Raw genomic sequence first — 20,000 nt, forward strand, 5'->3', positions numbered from 1 at the left:
TGAGTTGTACTTAGAAGATCAGGTGAATCTAATGTTCTTGCCTCTTCCCTGAAGCAGTCATCTGACAAGAAACGAGACCTGGATCAAAGCCCAGATAATGAAAGGCATGTAGTTAATTTGAATACAATGTACTCTATTCACCATAGTCTTTTAGTCAGAGTCAGAATTACATTTGTGAATGTTTTTATTTTGGAACGCAAGGGTGTGACTACGTCTTGCCTTGTTCTGTTCCTCCTCCTACTGTGCGCATTTTCAGGACTACACTCACATCTGTTCAAAGGTCCGGGACTATTGTGGACTAATACTGGAGGAGAGACAACACCATGATCTATCAACGCTTTTTGTTCTTGGCAGTTCTGCTGTTCTTATCTGTCACATGTGAGTTTGGTTTTTCTTATTAGTTCTTTAGCTAATGTTGTTTTTGAATTGGCCCAAAGGATAAGTGGAGTCAATTTACGTTCAAGAGATGATTTTGACTGACTGATCATTACTTTTAAGTCTACTGCATTGAACATGAACGTTGCCTTGTCTTGACAACAATACAACAATAGAGTACAACAATAGACAGTATAAAATGATATTATACGAAAGAGAATATCTAGACAATTATGTGCAGAAAAAAAGTGATCAAATTTAACTTCACTTATCAATATTCAGTAGACTGGAAGATAACCATGATCTGTCTATCCACTGATGATGTTGTAGACTCGACAGACAATGTGGTGGTGATGATTTTGTTCATCTGAACCTATATTGACAGATGGAGTGAATGCCGCGGTGGCTTTGCCTTGGGGCTGCTCCAACTACAGCGGGACCTGTCGACCCGTGTGTAAGGCTGGGGAGCTTCCCTTCGGCCCTTTCGGCTGCACCAAAGGATCTGTGTAAGTGTGATTAAAAATACAAATGAAAAGTGAATCTTAACCTGCATGGTTTTCCAATTAATTTAGCAATTAATTAATTAATGGACAATGAATGGGGCACTGTGAATAATAAAAAAAGCCTCTAACATTACTTCCTGGATCAATACCCAGTAAGATGCAATGTTGGTTGTTTGAGAAATTGTTTGAGAAGACAGCTCTATTCAGTCCACTCAGTCAGGTTAAAATTGTGATTGTTGGATTGGGGAGCTTTATTTTATACATGTTTGTTACAAAAAAAGCAAAGGCAAAATACCTGACAGTTTTCTTATTTGGTTCTCTTTCCAGATGCTGTGTTGCACATGTGTACTAGATGTAGGGGTCACCCAGGCACCTCTGCCCACCATTCACATCACTCTGGTGATTCCAATATACCAATGGTCTGGATCGTCGCACCCAAAGGCATTGGCAAGACACCCAGGTCCTTCCTGACATAGAGATGCTGTGTTGGTATATAGTATACTGTGGGACAGAAATAAATGAAACCTTCTCAAATGAAACCATATCTAGACTTTTTTTCCCTTCTATCGACCATATACTGTACCTTACGAACAACATTTTAACTATAATCTTGTATCTAAGATTCTAATTGAGTTAGACGTGGCATTCCAATATTAATGGCCTAGGTTGTGCTCTTGGGGTTTACGCTGTGCTGTGAGACATGAGTCTCTGATCAGGTGAAACTCATTTGCTGGACCCCTCACTGAGGCGGTTGTGTAGAGGGAAAAAGTCAGAGTAAGGGAGTCTGGGAGGACGAGGCAGTTAATGAGAGGCACTCAGTTGCTGTAGATACAATATGGGCCATTCATTTGAGCCTGTTGCGTCTAATCTCATCTATGAATTAAAGGGCCTTATTTGAAGCACAAGGGTGTGACCGGGGTGGACGCGGTAACGTCCCCTTGGCCAGTCACACTCATCTGGATGACCACACTTGAAGCTGTTCAAGTGTCCTGGTGTGTTGCAAACATTTTTGAGGCGAGCCGACACCATGATCTATCAACGCTTCATGCTTCTGGCACTCGTAGTGCTCCTGTCCATCACATGTGAGTTTCCCATCTGACTTATTTGAATATTTTAGCAGTGGATTAGATAGATTATAAGTAAACATTCAACATTATAATGCAAGTTTAAAATCTTTTTTTTACTGTGTGTCTGTGGTTGGGTCATCTCAGTGATGAACATTTGGTACAGTTCTAATCTGTGAATTGATGTTTTTTGCTGACAGTTGTATCAAGAGCTACTTGATGTGTTCTTACTTTGCCAAGAGATTGATACTTACACAAATGAGATTCAGGATGACAATTACTAGCAAGAGGGGTCCAGGTGACCAGCATCAGAGAGAATGTCAAGGTTTAGTTTATATTAATAAGCAGACAGATGAAAAGATAAAAGATTAAAAAACAGATATAACCATCTTGAATTTCCCCTTGGGGATCAATAAAGTATCTATCTATCTATCTATCTATCTATCTATCATTTGACTGCATCCATTTGACTCCATATTCTGATGTGCGGCGCCGCGTTGCCTCTGTGGTTGTAGATGATGCAGATGCGGCGGTGGCGTTCCCCTGGGGCTGCACGGACTACAAGGGCGTCTGCAGACGCTTCTGCCTGCCCGCCGAGTTCCCCTTTGCCATCTTCAAGTGTGGAGGCGCTGGATTTATGTGAGTGTGTGCGTGTGTGATGTGATTTATGTGAGTGTGTGCGTGTGTGATGTGATTTATGTGAGTGTGCGTGCGCTTGCATGTGAAAATGCAAGGCTCGTCTCTGATGGACCAGTATAGCAGGGTCTTTATATTTCTGTGGAATATTTCTTGGTCACAATTCAAATATTTGCAAGTTTCAAGTGTTAGCAAGTTTCTGATTTTCTACTTCATAAATTGTACAGATAAAACCATCCACCATCCTTGTTATTCAGAGACCTTATGTGATTATTTTATACATTTATACATAAGTTTTAATTTTGTTTTCTTTGCAGATGCTGCCTTTCGCATATCTGAACAACATGGAGGGTCACATTCTCTCACTTAGTCTCTCTTGGTTCTGAGCCCTCTTGTGATTCCAATACTCCAAGAGGCCCCAATCGGCACCTGGGCCAGCGTCAGTAGGCCTCCCTGTACACTCGCCTCCTCCACTGAAGGATTAATGCTATACTGATGACCTACGCATGCGGGGATGCAGGAGTAAACTCATTTTAAAATATATTTTCTTTTTAACTACCTCTTCTTTAAACAAACAAAATAAAAAACCCCGAAACTGTGACAAACGAGTGTATTGTGAATGCACGGTTGAGCTTTAGAGTCACAAAATTTCTCCTTTTAAAAAAAAATAACACCTGAAGTAACAAATGAATCAATAAAGGCAAATTATAATGTGTTCAGCTTCAATTTATTTCAGTGAAATACTCGATGGATGTGTGCTTCTGGATGATGGCCACATGGTTGCATGCAAGTGATTCGCATGCACAACTTTGCAATCTATAACTCGTTGCAGATATTTTTAGCTGAATGTATATTTCTATCCTTGCCTCTTGTTATTAAAGGGTAATAGAAATGTGACTATGGTGTGTATTTTCTGCAACACACTGTATGAACTGTGTATGTCTAGTAGATTAATACAGGAAGATCTTGTGGATTCAGTCTAATCCAGGCTCTCAGGCAGGTGTTTGGTCTTGTATTCAGCCAAAGAGCAGCACAGCCAAGCAGGGCATTGGGCTTCAGGGTCCAGATGTGGGCATGTTTGCCTGAGAGAAGGGGTACATTTGACAAGACACTAAAAATATTAATGCATATTAGAGAATATATATTTGGGGAGTCTTTATCTAAAACCTTCCACATAAATCATGTGGTTTGTTTCAAGAAAATTGCTTATTTTCTGACAAATGATGTCGGAGTGCAACTATTCTTGTCTTTTTTGGGTCACAGAATGAAATCAAAGCAGCCAGTAGAGAGCAGTAGAGAGCTGGTTATACGGATGGGAACACTCCGTTCTCAGCTGTTGGGCAAGTTATTGAGTTAATAATCAATGGTTTATCAAGAACTAATTTAGACAAAAACATTTTCCATATGATCCATGTTTATGTCATCCTGAGTGCTCACACCAAATATCACTTTTGTCACCCCAAGTTGTGAGGGAGACACTACATTTTTGGACATCACAACTGCTCGATATTGTTGTGATTAAGAATCACTCTCTTGGGCCAACTCAAACCCAATGTGGATCCAGTGTTCACTCTGGCGGATTTAAGCATGAGGCATGCCAGTTTGGCTAAACCTGTTCATATCATATCAACCACAATCTGGGAACACGCTCACCTCACACATCAGAAAGCTGTTACTAACATGAATATTGTCAAATGTTTGTCCACAGTAGGCCTACATGTCAAAGCCTGTTCACTCACAGGTGAAATTGTTGAATATTTTGATGACACTAACAACTGAGCCTAAACTTGGAAAAATGATAATAATAACAGTAACAAAGAAAGTGATTAAAAACAGAATTAGCCTAAATATATTTCCTGGATCTGCAATTCCTGTCTTTCTAATAGATTGATGGCCACTAATTAGGCCTTCCAGACCAGTTAAGAGGACCCACAGTGATTGGCCTATTCCTACAAAAAAAAAAAAAAATTGATAAACTCAAATGATGGACATTCTTGAAGTAGCTAGGCCTATATATTTTTCTCACACTTTTCATCTAAATGATGGTGTGAACTACGCAAAAGGGTGAAAACTTAAGAAAATTGCGAACGTGTGGTTAACATTCATATTGCAGAAAGGTAAAAACTAATGAAAACTGTGAACGTGTCGCTACATTGCCTGCAGGCTATAGCATAACATAATATTAGAAGTAGCCCACTGCACATTAATGTGAGGTCAGGGAAGCGCACTTACGCGGTCCATGAATAATGTATATCGTCAAAAACACATCTTCACAATCCCTCTCTGCCTATCCTTATACACTACAGATCTGTACATTTGCGCAGTTGCAGACTATGCAACCCGTCTCATTTGCCCTTGATGCATTGGTTGGGCGGGGATTGTTTTCAAAACTAGAGGCAGCCAGGGAGATACCAATGAAAATGGCGGCGATGGGGTCCGCCAAATCCGCCAGCGGATTAGGACCGAGAGGAAGAACCAGGCCCGCTACCGTACCTTGCATTCGCACACCTGCACGAGTGCTCACTATAGAGGAGGTCAGGTGTCCGGTATGTTTGGATATTTTGTTGGAGCCCGTGACTATGCCATGTCGGCATTCTGTGTGTCTGCATTGTTTCGAGCGAACTGTAGAGTTTAGTTTATGCTGTCCCCGTTGCCGGTTACGAGTGTCCAGCTGGGCCCGTAAACAGTCCCGTGAGAAAAGCCTGGTGAACACCGAACTCTGGGACATGGTTCGGAAGAGTTATCCGGACAACTGCAAACGCCGATTGGACCAGCGAGCAGGAGAGGCCGTGGGTGAAGGTATCGCTACTTTTATTTTGACAGCTAACTGCCAAGATATGTCCATGCAAATCCAAAATGACTGATCTAGTCTCTCTTTTCGCGATTATAGAACGTAGAATGTGTCCGAAGTTCTGAATAAAGTAGAAAAGCGCATTATTTTTGAAGAAGTGCTTTCCGTGATTCAGGTTACTGGGGATCAAAAATGCAAGTTGGTGTTTTTGATCCCTCGTAACATGGCGTCAGCAAATGTGTTGGCATAAATCTAACCTTAGTCGAATGTCAGTATTGCACATTCCATACATTATTCGACTTTCCGTATCTTTTACCAACTGGAAATGATTAGCTGTTTACATCATTATCGTCACGTGACAAATAGCCTGAAGAACAGTTGATTGATTTGAGAAGGTAGACTACAAAGAGCAGTTTTTGTTTATTTAGCGAACATGTTGGGGGAATAGTCTGATGAATATATTTTTCAGTGGTTGGTTATTATATCATATCACCCACACAAGGGTCATGAAATTGTCACAAGTTAAATAGTCTACTTTCATCTGGTTACTTGCCTGGACATATTCCCAACAGGAATAACTAGTCCAGACATGTGTGCTGTTTTGTGGGAGGGGTCACATTGCTCGAACACTATTTAAAGTGTAGCCTATCATAGATATTGAAAGTGTATAAGTAAGCACCATAGCAAGTTTATCCTTACAGCTAGAATGAAATTGCTTGATTTGTGAACAATAATTTTTAAAAAGCAACAACAACAAAAAAAACAGGATTTGTATGGTTAGCAGTATAGGTGTGAAGTCACTGGAAAAACCCTGAACTCACCTTTGTCAACTGTGAACTCACTTTGGATAATCTTAATCTTAATCCACAGAGATTTTCCGATCACTGGCGCAAATTTGCAAGACAGATCTCCGACAGGACCATGACAAGCAAAAGCTGAAGGTGGGATGGTGACTGAAGCGTAGTGTTGTCTTTGTTGGCTATGTTGGTAATGCATTTGTTGACAGTGCTTGTTGGCCGCACACACTAGTGTATACTCCTCAGCAGTGTTGGGGGTAACGCGTTACAAATAACGCGTTAGAGTACTCTTAAGGGTTTTTTTCAGTAACGAGTAACTTAACGCGTTAGTTTTGCTAATTCAGTAATTAGTAACTCGTTACTTGCCAAACTAAGCACTCGTTAGTACTCCGTTACTTTAAGAATGTCCCTGCCTCGATAAAGAAAATTATTAAAGTCCTTTCGTCAGATGCGCTGCTGTCTGTGCTCCTGGCCCTTCTCGTTCTGTTTGTGTGTGGGTGTGTGGTGTGTGTGGGTGTGTGCGCGCGCACCTGTTTGCTACGTATGTCACTCCCGGCAAGATGGCAGAGAAGACAGCTTTAGATACGTGGAGGTACGCGCATTACTTTGAGTTTCACAGCGAAAAGGACGACAATGTTTACATTTGTTATGGTAGTTCGAAAGGAAAGGGGCAGTCCCAGGCATAGGAGATGTTTGTTGTCAAGACATGAAACATACCGACTGGACTTAGGACATCAGCAGGAATGTCCGTGTCTGTGCATGGTGCCCACTGCATTGGCTATCTGAAGTTATCGTGAGTGACCATTGTCTTATTTCGGGAAAAAAACACCTGTCTAGCTTCTGTATAAGTGAAAGGTGGAAGGTTGAATCTGCTCTCTTGGTAACAGTAATACACACCTCTGCATCTTGTTACAAAACAACGCGCATCTACAATTATTGTCTATGATTTCCTTTAGATCGATAGATATATTGCGCAACTTTCGGACCGCCCCCCCCCCCCCCCGCACGCGCCTCTCCCCACAGGCATTTTGTTGGTAACGCAGGAGTACTCTAACGCGTTATTTTTATTAATGGGAAACGTAGTAACGTAACGGGTTACTTTTAATTGATACTAACGCAGTAAAGTAACTAATTACTTTCAAAAGTAACTATACCCAACACTGCTCCTCAGTGACGAACAGTCTGTTTTGTTGTTGTACAAACAGGTAGGGCCAAATGAAGAGAAAGAGGAGAAGAGGAGAAAAGCGGCGCTCCATCGAAAAGAAGACTCAAATGCCCCTAAACCCTTCCAAGACCCGGTGAGTGCCTTGGCTTGTCCTCTTATACAGCGACGAGTGGAAGTCTTGCAGCAGAAAAAAAATACTTAACCAGACAATATATGTGTGATTGAATTCTTAAAGATGTATTGGAACAGTTTATAAAGCACACAGTCTTCGTGTGTGTGTGTGTGTGTTTTTTTTTACCAGCAACATTTTTTGGCATCATGAAATAGAGGTTACTTTGTCACGAGCGAGCTGGAAGAGTGTAATTTGTTCTGTTGTTCAGTTGTGCGGAGTGCTCTCCGACTCGGAGAACGAGGAGCCTATCGGGAGGAGGACGAGGCATGTGTCTGCTTTTGTCCGCAAGACAAGAACGTCTCCAGCCTTTAGCAGAAGGTACTGCAGTGGCTCCCTCCCTGTGCCCTGTTGCTCGTGTGTGTCTGTCTGTCTACGAGCCTCCTGTTTTTCTCTGTCCATATGAAGCCTTTTTCAGACATATATACATATATACCCATTAGTGCGTTTGTGTTCCCAGTCACTCAGTTGAGCGTGTGTTGTTGTAGTCTCCCAAACAGCTTGGTGAAGAGGAGCAGGAGCTGTACGGACACAGAGGAACATAGAGGCAAAATGAGAGGCCTTCCACACGTCCCCGTGCCAGACAAGGTAGGACCCGACCGGCACTTCAGTAGCAGGAGTCAATATAATCACTTTATTGAGTGTAGTGAAGTGATTATAACAGTGTTATACTTGATTATGATCGTTATATATTTGTATGATTGACTACACAGTGTTACTAACTACTAACTGGAGAGGGTATACAGTTCCTAGGGCTTTTTTTATTTTTGCATTGACACACAGTAGGAACCCTGAGATGACTTAATATTAACATTAGCTTAACACATCATCATACATTAGTAGTCCAGTTATTACATGAGCATACAGTAATGTAAAGAACAGCATTGCTGTTTAGTTATGAGCTACTGAAGTGTATTTACAACTTAGAAGCTCATGGTGTCAGGAACCATTACAAAACCGAATCAGCATAAAACGTCAGCAATAACATTTCTTCTCATCCCTTCAGTATGTGCTGCAGGTATTTGATGCATGACAGTAATCAGTCTCTGCAGCCGGCTCATGGGGTATTATTTATGTTAATGCTAATTTAAACAGAAGCTGAGTTATTACAGTTATTATTAAAGTTATTAAAGTTTAAAGATGGCACTTGTGCTGCCTCAGTCATGGTTCCTATGGGAAAAGACCCTACCCCTAAGTACGAGCTCAGACAGTTCTAGGAACTGCCAAAAGTTCCTACCGTGTAAAAGGGCCTAATGTGGCTGCCTGTCATTGCCTGACGTTGTTTTAGCTTCTCATGAGTGTGTGTGTGTGTGTGTGTGTGTGTGTGTCCGTCCGTACCTTAGGTAAGCATCGTGCACAGCTTCAATGCCGGAATCCTGCTGTCGTCGGAGAACAGCCGTTCCCTCTCGGCGCCGGTTCTCATCCCGGAGCGCCGGCACCACTGGCGGAACGTTCTGGCCAGCTCCACGCCGTTCCCGTTCCCGTTCCCGTTCCCCGCGGCGCCGGCGTCCAAGCCCGAGCGCTCCATCAGCCCCGAGAGCAACGACAGCATCTCGGAGGAGCTGAACCACTTCAAGCCCATCGTCTGCTCGCCCTGCACCCCGCCCAAGCGGCTGCCCGACGGCCGCGTCATGGAGCCCACCATCGTCAAGTCCACCCCGCGCAACCTGAGCCGCAGCCTGCAGAGGAACACCAGCTACGAGGCCAGCCCCAGCATCCTGCAGAAGTGGCGGCAGGTGGAGGTGGACCGCCAGAACCACATCAAGGTCACCTCCAAGGGCACCGTCACCAGCCCCGTCGCCGAGGAGCTCCGTCTCAAGGAGAGGCCGCCGCGGGAGTCGGGCGACGGGAAGCCGTGCGACTGCGTCCCGCCCAAGGCCGGGGAACGGGAGAGCTCGCGCTGCACGTGCGGGAAACAGCCGGAGTCTGCGGGCGCGGCCAGGGAGAAGAGCGCCGTTAGCAACAAGCGCAGGCTGATCTTTGACCAGTGCGCCGGAGAGGGAGAGAGAGAGGGAGAGGGGGAGGTAGGACTGAGTGTGGGCTCGTGTTCAGCAGCTCTATCTAGACTCAAGCCTGCAGGAGCTGAGCATGGACGCGTGAACCAGCTCCCCGACACACAAGGCCCGCGCGGCCCAGACACACCAGGTGAGGTGGAGCAAAAGGAGTCCGTGTTGGACGGGCGCGCAGGATCCGGCCGTAGCGATCCGAAAGGTTTGGACTCACCAGAGTCCAGCGTTAGGAACTGTGCCCAGAACAGACCTACCTCACGCAGGGGCAAGAAGCAGCAGGGGGAGGCCAGCGTTAGGAACTGTGCCCAGAACAGACCTACCTCACGCAGGGGCAAGAAGAGGAGTCAGAAGACCAAACACCTGGAGGGAGACGAAGGCCAGGTGAAGAGGACCAGGCCGGAGGAGCCGGTGGACGAGCCGGAGGCGTGCGGCCGAGAGACGGAGCTCCACGCGCGGCGACTTCACCAGGAGAGAGAGGACCGAGAGACGGAGCTCTACGCGCGGCGACTTCACCAGGAGAGAGAGGACCGAGAGCTGGCGCTCAGCCTCCAGAGACAGTTTGACAAGGAGCGTCAAAAGATGGACAGGCAGAAGACGAGTCCCGACAAGTACCCGCTCCGATCGTGGGCCTCCGCAGACATCCAATCGGAGAACAAGCCACGCAGATCAGGAAGAATCTCTAAAAAGAAAGAGCACTTTAATTACAACTGTTAATAGTACTTTGCCTTTTTGTAAGCGAACATTCACTATTTTTATGACCTTTGTTTTCTTTGACTTGTAGCATTTTCATTCCACTCACGTCAAGCCAGTGATAAAGCGAATGGACGGTCTTAGAGGGAATTAAGGTTTAAAAAAAAAAAAAAAAAAAAACGAAGAGCAATAACAATATCTACAAAATGTATTTCATGCCAATTGAGCTTCATTCCGCTTAATGTCTTTCATAGAAAGTTAATTTGGTACTACTATGCGTTCTGTCCTCATTGATACTCAGCGTGGCATGTGTGCACATTTGTGAATATGAGTAAGTAAGTATATGAAGGTGAAAGAGTCCGTTTGAGTTTGGAGAGCTCAGATTGTGATGCAATGAGGCTGTCATTTTTCTTGTTTACTGTGTCATTTAGAGAACATAAGCTCTTGCAAAATGAAAGAATCCATGTAGCCAGCTGAAAATCCAAGGGTTTGTACAGACCTTGATATTTCAGTGCTTTTTTTAATTTTATTCTATTATGAAACAGGATGTGTGAAATGTTACAAGTCTCACTGCTATACTGTATCAGATAAGTGTAGTTTATCTGAAAAGGGACATGTTGAAGTCAGTGGAAGGTATTTCAAATGAGATGATATAAGTAGGCTTCCTGAACTATGATTTGAACTTTGATCAAATATAAACACGGCAGTGTGTAATTGGTGTTGACCAGAGGTTCTGGGCAAACATTTTCTTGTTTGTTCAGCAGACTTGATATTTAATTAACAAGTTTAATGCTTTAAGTTTAATACCATAAAGAATGAGTTCACAATGATTCCTTTGAGGGTCATGATGCAAAATGTTGCTTTTAGAGATTTGTTTTAGATCAATTTCAGGAATTTTTTTTTTTTTTGGCCTCACGGTTTGTGAATTTGTTTGACTTTTTTTTTTAAGGGCTATTATATTTTGTTAAGATTTATTGTTTGCCATTTTCCTCAGAACTCTATTTACATACTTCATAATTATGCCAAAAGAGCTTTAATCATGACCGCTAATTGTAAATTCCACACCTTTTGACAGGTGGCGTATAAATATTTTGATATGCACAGTTGGTTCTATGTAGGTTCACTGTTATAGACTTGTCATAGAGTTACAGAGAATTTTGGATGTGTGCCAAAATGAGCTCTATTTGCTAGTTGTGTGTTTTTGTTGACCTCCTCCTTATGATAATCAGAATGCAGAATGTTTGAGCTGTCACTAGATAATGTTGATTTTTCATGCAGTACTGTACATGGACAGAATGATGGTTTGTTTCTGTTCTGATTTCAAACAGAACATTTCTTGCCTAATAGAAGAACTTCATTCGGATGCAAAGAAGAGAAGACCCCCACCCCCCACCCTGTTATTTTACTGCACTTGGCCTATCTTCCACTTGTCAAGCATCAGTGATTTGGCATGTATGTTGTATTTAGCATAGACAATACAAAATATACTCTAATTTAATTACCACATGAATGATAGGGCCTACTGTTCTTCTTTTTTTATTTAGATTTAATATTGATATTATTTATGGCCTTTCAAGACTTGGGATTGTCTCCTTTCAGCTCAATCAAACACTATCACTGCAGTGACCTGAGTACTAATCATGTACACTCTTTTGTATATGTGTAGCATAATAAGACAGATCTTATATTTTATTACACACGTGAGTATATCTTCCCTGGGTCACTGTTTTATCCCAGCTAAGAGAATACCCTGAAACCAGTTGGGACAGTATGTCAGGGTTGTTTGTGATCTTTTCAGTATCAAATAAACCCACGTAAGTGTTTTCAACCCTCTGAGAGTGGATATTCTTTCTATCAGGCTACTGCAGTTGTTGATGAGAATTCATCAGGGAAAGTGAAAATATAATCTGTAGAATTATTTATAGTATTGTAATTATGGTCATACTAAAGTACTTTCAAAGTATCTGTTTCCACAGTGGAAGGTGTTGGCTGCTTACAGTAAAGAGAATAGTGATAGAAATGTACAAATATATTTGCCATGATCCAGAACATGCGAAGATAATGGTTTTTTTTATTATTGATTTTGCAAGCTAGTTAAGCTCACAGAGATTTGCAAATAACTACAACTAAACCTGATCATAGTGTCCAAATGAAACTGTTACAAAGTTGCCTTTTTCGCATCTATGTTTCCTCATTGTGACTTGAAAGAAACCCTGGTGGAAATATTTTGACAGTTACCAAATGACGAGTTCTACCTATTAAACAAAGACATCGCGCTGTTTTAAAGTGTTTTTTTTTTTTTTTTTTTGAAGAAGAAGAAATGGCATTATGATCGTCTTGTCGTAGTCTTTTCCTGTTATCACGTTAGAAGTACATCATTTGTAAAGTGGTTGAAAGAAGCGGGAGCGTGTTTTCCGTCTACGTATGAGCTTCATTTTGATTGCTGATTGGTTACTGAAATTATGCCGCTCGCCAATGATATTCTCCCAGATCACTGCAAATGAACAGGAAGAAAAGATGGCGGCGAGAAACGGGAAGAGTGGCATATTGGAAAAAGTAAGAATTGAGCATTTTGTAATTATTTGTGTGTGTATGCCTTTTATTTCCTAGGCATTTAATTCATTTAGAGGAACACAGAGGTTTTCTCTGAGTTAATTTTGTTAGTCATGCTTTGTTGCTTTATCATGAACCCTAACGGGCATCGTACCTTCATTCATAGTGGCTAACACCACCTACCTCACTGTACGGAAAGTTAACGCTAGCGAGCTACCTACTGAAAGCTTTTCAGTGCATATCCGCGTTGGAGTTCTCTGATCTTACCTAACATTTTATGATCCGTTTTGTCCAAACCCAATAAAAGGTCGTACCCTTACCATGCTGTTTTGCTGTGCACGTGTAATTGGGACGTCGGCGTAAAGCTATCGCATATTATGGGTCTGTCATCGGTATTGTTAGCAAGCTAACAGATAACTACAGACACATCCCCTTTGCGTGACTGTAGCATATGGTGTTTATTATTACGCGATGTGATCTCCAGTGTTGCCAATTAAGTGTAGCCTTTATCTCCAGCATGGTGACCGTTGGCTACTGAATTGTGATGTTGCACAAATATGTTGTATGTTAACACAACTAAGAAGCGGAAATTAGTAGTGTTACCTGACGCTGCCTAAGAGAGGACACGTCTGCAAGTCAAGTTCGTGTGGAGAATTAGGTGAGCTACAGAAGTAATTGCGAGTTTATTTATCGTGTTCTGGGCTCTGTGTCAGCGGCAAACTGAAGTCATCTCGCACCTTAGGCTACGTGAATTTACCTGCAAAAATTATACCGATGAGAATTATTTGTGTTCAGTGATCAACAACATGCCCTATTTAGAGAACCTAATCAAAATGTCACACAGTTTCATATCGACAAAACATTAAGTTGATGTATGTAAGATACATGTTGTTTAGGAGACGTTATTGCAAATTGTAGTTGTTTCCTAGGCCTGCTCTGTTCTAATAATAATGTGTCGATAGCAAACAGTCTAAAGGACACGACATTTGGATGTTTGCAGAAAGTGTTCAAAGACCACCAGATGTCACTATGCAGTGTGCCGTGTGTGGAATGCGAGGGCGTTTCATAGTGTTTTACCATACTATCCCCACTATGGAGATACAGAGTTTGAGGGGCTTGAAGGCTTCATGTTTCTGTGTAACGTTTTTAAAATGTTTTTTGTTTTGTTTTGTTTTTTCCAGTGGAGGATTGATGAGAAACCTGTGAAGGTTGACAAGTGGGACGGTGCAGCTGTGAAGAACTCTCTTGACGATGCAGCTAAGAAGGTGTGTGTGTGTGTGTGTGTGTGTGTGTGTGTGTGTGTGTGTGTGTGTGTGTGTGTGTGTGTGTGTGTGTGTGTGTGTGTGTGTGTGTGTGTGTGTGTGTGTGTGTGTGTGTGTGTGTGTGTGTGTGTGTGTGTGTTACAGCAGCACATGACTGGCACAGATCTGTTGATATCTCTGTGTCAACAGCGCTGTAGTTTGGTCATTGCGTCACATGTCTGTGTGTGGTGTTGTTGTTGCACTCAAGCCTGTGCCCTCTGGTCTCTGCCCGTAGGTGCTCTTGGAGAAGTTCGGCTACGTGGAGAACTTCAACCTGGTAGACGGCCGCCTCTTCATCTGCACCATCTCTTGCCTTTTCGCTATTGTAGCGCTCATCTGGGACTACCTCCACCCGTTCCCCGAGTCCAAGCCTGTCCTGGCGTGCTGTGTCATATCATATCCTTTTCACCTCCAGCTTCCACCACACACACACACACACACACACACACACACACACACTCAATACACACACACGCCTTTGCACAACGGCGTGGTCGGAATGTCAGCGTGCCGATGTAGGGATGCAGATCGTCGTTTTTGTTCTTCAAGGAGAAGTATGGCTCATACGGAATTTGTGAAAGCATCTGTTACCAAAGGGATGGTAGAAATTGTAGCAGCTTAGTAGCCTGGGTGTTCCCATCCTGCCTTGCGCGGTGATTTCATTCATGCTGCTAAGGCAGTCTGGAAACTACCGCCCTAATTTCTGCCTGAGATAGGGGACCAATCACAGAATAGGGGGGAAAGCAAGACCATGATGAGCTATGGACAGACGCATTTGATAGACATCCGTGGCGCCCAATGAACGGATCTGGGCATTTTTTCAAATACAAGAAAATGAACGTCTCATTTGAGAATTTGTAGGCGCTAGCCAGGCTAGAGTCATGTAGAATTTGTTAATGCATCTGTTACCAAAGTAATGGTGGAAATTGTAGAAGCTTAGCCTAATTCTGTGTGACTGCTACTTACAGTAAACAGCACAAAACAGCTGCCTGTGCTAGTCTGATTTCAGTTCAACCAAATGTTCTCCCCTTGTATGAAAAGTTTACGTCCAAGTCATTTCTTTAATACTATATTGATGCAGTACATTTAAAAAAAAATATATATAACCAAGTGTTTTAATACAACGAAAATCTATTTGTGTCGTATAGTATGAAGAGACTTACCTACAGTAGCACTCTTTCAAAAGACCATTTTGACTTGGTTTGAGTAGACTTTGACTTATTTTAAGGAGTCTTATCAAGACAAATGTACTTAACGCACTGGTATCCAAATTTACTTGGTTTCAAAATCAGATATTTTAAATTAAGTCAAACTCTTAAATAAGGGTCAATTGATTTTACGAGAAAACGCTTGTTCAGTCTCTTGATACTGAAAACAATACCAGTTAGATTATTTTTTATCTTGGTGTAAATACCACTTGGTTAGATGTTCTTAGATGAGCAGTTTTTGCAGTGTCTGATGTGGTGGCCCAGCTAGTTCATCTTTCGATTCATTTCATTCATACTGCTGTTAGATGGGCCATCCATTTGTCTTGTGTTAGTGACCATTGGTTGGTAGATTGGTGGTTAGTGTCCGTCTTTAAGTTCATTTGGGAAGGGGCTTCTTAATATGTTTCACTTTGGATTTTTGCGCAAGAGATTCTAACACTTAATTAGTGTGATATGATGAGTGCTCCTTAACCTACGGTTACGTATTTCATTATGATGGGCATCCTGACCCTCTACACCTCTTACCAAGAGAAGAATATTTTCCTGGTGGCCCTTCAGAAGGACCCCGCTGGCATGGACCCAGATGACATCTGGCAGCTCTCCTCCAGTCTCAAAAGGTACTCCGGCCACCTCCCGCGCCAATACCTCCTGCCAATACTAATACTAAGGGCCGCGGCACATAGGCTACGATGTTGGATTTACGCAAATTCCCGAGGGATGCTATTGTACTGTGTTGAGTGTGCGGAGAACTCTGTGTGCTTAGTTAGGGCGCCTACTTTACTGAAGTTGGATGTTGAAGTCTGCCAGATGACTATGGGGTGGTTATGGTTACAGTATAGCTGTTTGGCAGATGCATTTATCCAAAACAACTCACAGCATGGCATAAACAACAATAAACATTACTATAGCATTAAAAGTAGTTATTGTATGTAAAATAATAACGGAATAAATGTGAAAGGGTAAATCTAATCCAGAAATAAGGACAAGGTCCGAGCATTTCTCCTGAGATGTGTTGAGTCTGTGTTGAGTTTGTGATGGATCAATCGTTTCTTTTTTCCAGGTTCGATGACCAGTATACGCTCGTAGTCGCCTTTACGGACGGCAAGACCAAACGCTACCGGGAGAAACCGTTCACCAAGTCCGTGGGGGCGTTCTTTGACGAGAACGGAACTCTGGTGATGGACCAATACGAGAAGGACGTCTCGAAACTCCACGACAGCCTGACGGCGGAAAAGAAGACAAAGTAACGGGGCCGGCGTGGTCCTGTTGTGGATGCCAGCCTTTGCCCCACCCCAGCGTAGCCCCGTCGCTGTGGAGGGCACGGTGGAGTCTGTCTGGGGTTGGTTGTCTCGTCACCCTACATTTGCATCAGTCTGCCTGTTCGCTCTTTCTCGTCATCGCTCATGTTTCTACACTGGTCAGGTATTTGCTCCGTTGTCAAAGTCACACATCTCAAGTCTCTGTTTATATGAAATGCGTGTTAGATAACGTCCCAATGGTCCCTTCTCTTCTCGCCCCGCTCATCCCTGCCTTGTGCCCAAGGCTACGGGCCCAAGAGAACGGTTCTATGTGTGCTGGTCTGTTCTACACGTTCTACAGGGGTTCTCCAACCTACCTTGTGCAGATGTCACATACATACATTTGCTCTGGGATGTTCTGTTTTTTCTTTTCTGTTTTTTCTTTTTCTTTTTTTTTTTCAAATCCGTGTGAAGTAATTTCGGTTTAATTCATTACTCCGATTTTATTTGTTTGTTTGTTGTTTTGTTTTTTTCATTTCACACAGATGGACACAATGCCTTATAAAGAGAGTTGTATGAATGTCTGCACTTGTGTTGTCCTCTCCTGCTTTTGTAATCGCTGACCTACATTCTTTATTCTTGAGTGAGAGCCTTACACCATTTCTCTACCCATCCTGTCAAAATGACAAAAAAAAAGCTTCTTTGCTAATAGGCTCCAAAGGGTAATGTAACAAAAAACAAAACAAAACAAAACAAAAAAAACATGAAAATGAGGGACTGGATTCGGTCCCAAAGCTCATGTTATCCCCATGCCTCTTTTGATATGTAGTAGATTTGAAAGGGTCTTCGGATCTTACTTTAAAGCAGGGATAATTGTTTGGTGTTGTTTTAAGGGTAAGGGTATGAAACGAAGCGGTCTTTGATCAGTTGACCCTACTCAAGAACCTAAGGGGGACATTGGTATTGTTTTGGTTTCAGTTACCCATGACGCCATGTCATTTAACTTATTCTGTAACGGTTAGGTAAACATATGGATACAGAGGTGTTTTTTTTTATTATTATTTGTATAAAGATAAGCAGTCACAAACCACAGACGTTGCAGAAATTTCTGTTTGTAGATCTTGAGTAAACTTTAGCTACCTTTTGTTGTGCGTGCCAGTTCTTCCCCCAAAAAAGTATCAAATAAAGTGAAAAAGGCATTTTTATATTTGTTTGCAGTCATCTTGTTCTTTTTCTGTTATTTTTGCTTATGTTGAATGAGTTAGTACAACGGCTTATTTAATGTTTTTCAGTAGGCTACTTTCCATATACAATGTTTTTGCAGTACCCTGGTTTAACCCCTCACCGTCAGCATCAGCAGTGCAGAGGAAGACATGATCAGAATGCTCAGAAGACAAATGACCAACAGGCTTCTCTATATTTAATCGATCTACCCAAGTCATCTCGAATTGCGTAAAGCCTTGTTGCATACCTCAAGAAAATGTTCCCATAATGTCAAGACAAAACAAACTAAAAAGATGAGCAGAGGGAAGCCAATCTAAGCAAATCCCATTAAGGGATCAGCAGGCCTTGACACTAATTAAAATCAGCTCAGCTTATCACTAGCCTGGACCCAGCCACAGAGACAAGGAGCAGTGCAGGTGATGCAGCTCGTCTCAACACACATCTTTGTTTATTAGTTGTGTAGTCTTGTTGGCCAAAGTAGATAAACACACAGGGACTATTCTGAATCTGTTACCAGTCCAACCCCCCTGCGCCAACCCCTGCAACCCCTCCCTCCCTCCCACCTACACACACACACACACACTCAGACACAGACACACACACACAACCCCAGGCCGTCACGGGTTGGTCTGTGTGTTGGCGTGCCGGCAGCACAGCAGACATTGTTGTGGATGTAGAGAACAAAACTCCCGTAAACAGGTCTGGGGGTGGTGTGTGTGTGTGTGTGTGTGTGTGTGTATGTGTGTGTGTGTGTGTGTGTGGGGGGCCCCATTGTGCCGGCGTGGCGCTATGCTGACCGCACAGCCGAGGTACAAAGATGGAGCGATCGCCCACAAGACAATGCGGCGGCGGCGCGCTCACTCATGCTTGTTGACTGGCTGGCCGCATCCCTGCCCTGTGTGTGTGTGTGTGTGTGTGTGTGTGTGTGTGTGTGTGTGTGTGTGTGTGTTTGTGTGCAGGGTGCTCCATGGCCGCATCCCTGCCCTGTGTGTGTGTGTGTGTGTGTGTGTGTGTGTGTGTGTGTGTGTGTGTGTGTGTGTGTGTGTGTGCAGGGTGCTCCATGGCCGCATCCCTGCCCTGTGTGTGTGTGTGTGTGTGTGTGTGTGTGTGTGTGTGTGTGTGTGTGTGTGTGTGTGTGTGTGTGTGTGTGTGTGTGTGTGTGTGTGTGTGTGTGTGTGTGTGTGTGTGCAGGGTGCTCCATGGCCGCATCCCTCCCCTGTGTGTGTGTGTGTAGGGTGCTCCATGGCCGTGGCCCTGCCCCGTGTGTGTGTATGTGTGTGTGTGTGTGTGTGTGCGGGGAGCTCTATGGCCGCATCCCTGCCCCGTAACCTTTGCCACATTGACCAGCCCCCCCCCCCACACACACACACACACACACACCACCCCAACCCCCTGTCTGCTGGGACCAGGACAGTGGCAGCTGTTCAACACTGACAGGCTATTGCGTCCTAGTGAAAGCTAAAGAATATTGTAGATGAGAAAGAAAAGTCCCATTCCTCCCCTAAAGTATTTGAATAATCTATTGGACTAAAAGTCCAGGTCTAGAACATGATGAATGCAAATGTGAATTATTGGCTCCATAATCCACTCAACAGCCTTTACAAATTATGGGATATTCAGGTTGTTTTAACAGTTAGGTAGAAAAGCTCTTGCTAAAGCTATGTAATCACACTGAAAACCACTTGTTTAAATGTCAGAACACAAGCTGAACTTAATATATAAGTCTTAAGTCAAACAAGCGACACAGATCCGACAATGTTCACTGAGATGCACTCCCACAATGCACCACACCTGTGCTGACTAGAGGCAGGAGCTGCGCCTGACTCACTGAGTGGCCTCTCCAGGGTGCATAACTGGGTCAGGCTACTTTGTTATTGTGCTGCCCCCCTACAATGCAGAGCACAACGCAACACACACCGCCATGAGATCAGCAGTGTCCAGTCACAACGCAACACACACCGCCATGAGATCAGCAGTGTCCAGCAGTGTCTAGGGCACAACGCAACACACACCGCCATCACTACAGATCAGCAGTGTTCAGGGGACAACGCAACACACACCGCCATCACTACACAACGCAACACACACCGCCATCACTACACAACGCAACACACACCGCCATCACTACAGAGATCAGCAGTGTCCAGCAGTGTTCAGGGGACAACGCAACACACACCGCCATGTGATCTGCAGTGTTCAGGACACAACGCAACACACACCGCCATCACTACAGCGATCAGCAGTGTCCAGTGCACAACGCAACACACACCGCCATCA

At 43.5% G+C, this 20,000-nt stretch overlaps 2 protein-coding genes across 2 annotated transcripts; both read left to right on the forward strand.

Annotated features, from left to right (window-relative positions):
- Positions 1-4,956: 4,956 nt before the first annotated feature.
- rnf169 (ring finger protein 169) lies at positions 4,957-12,035 on the forward strand. The gene is made up of 6 exons (XM_062551775.1): positions 4,957-5,377; positions 6,240-6,310; positions 7,372-7,464; positions 7,712-7,821; positions 7,989-8,088; positions 8,844-12,035. The coding sequence occupies exons 1-6, from the start codon at positions 4,993-4,995 to the stop codon at positions 10,221-10,223; spliced, it is 2,139 nt and encodes a 712-aa protein (XP_062407759.1). The 5' UTR covers positions 4,957-4,992; the 3' UTR covers positions 10,224-12,035.
- Positions 12,036-12,630: 595 nt separating this feature from the next.
- On the forward strand, positions 12,631-17,704 carry spcs2 (signal peptidase complex subunit 2). The gene is made up of 5 exons (XM_062551776.1): positions 12,631-12,755; positions 13,934-14,017; positions 14,289-14,448; positions 15,743-15,878; positions 16,322-17,704. The coding sequence occupies exons 1-5, from the start codon at positions 12,675-12,677 to the stop codon at positions 16,506-16,508; spliced, it is 648 nt and encodes a 215-aa protein (XP_062407760.1). The 5' UTR covers positions 12,631-12,674; the 3' UTR covers positions 16,509-17,704.
- The last annotated feature ends 2,296 nt before the right edge of the window (positions 17,705-20,000 follow it).

The sequence above is a fragment of the Sardina pilchardus genome, chromosome 13, assembly GCF_963854185.1.
Source record: "Sardina pilchardus chromosome 13, fSarPil1.1, whole genome shotgun sequence".
Taxonomy (NCBI): domain Eukaryota; kingdom Metazoa; phylum Chordata; class Actinopteri; order Clupeiformes; family Clupeidae; genus Sardina; species Sardina pilchardus.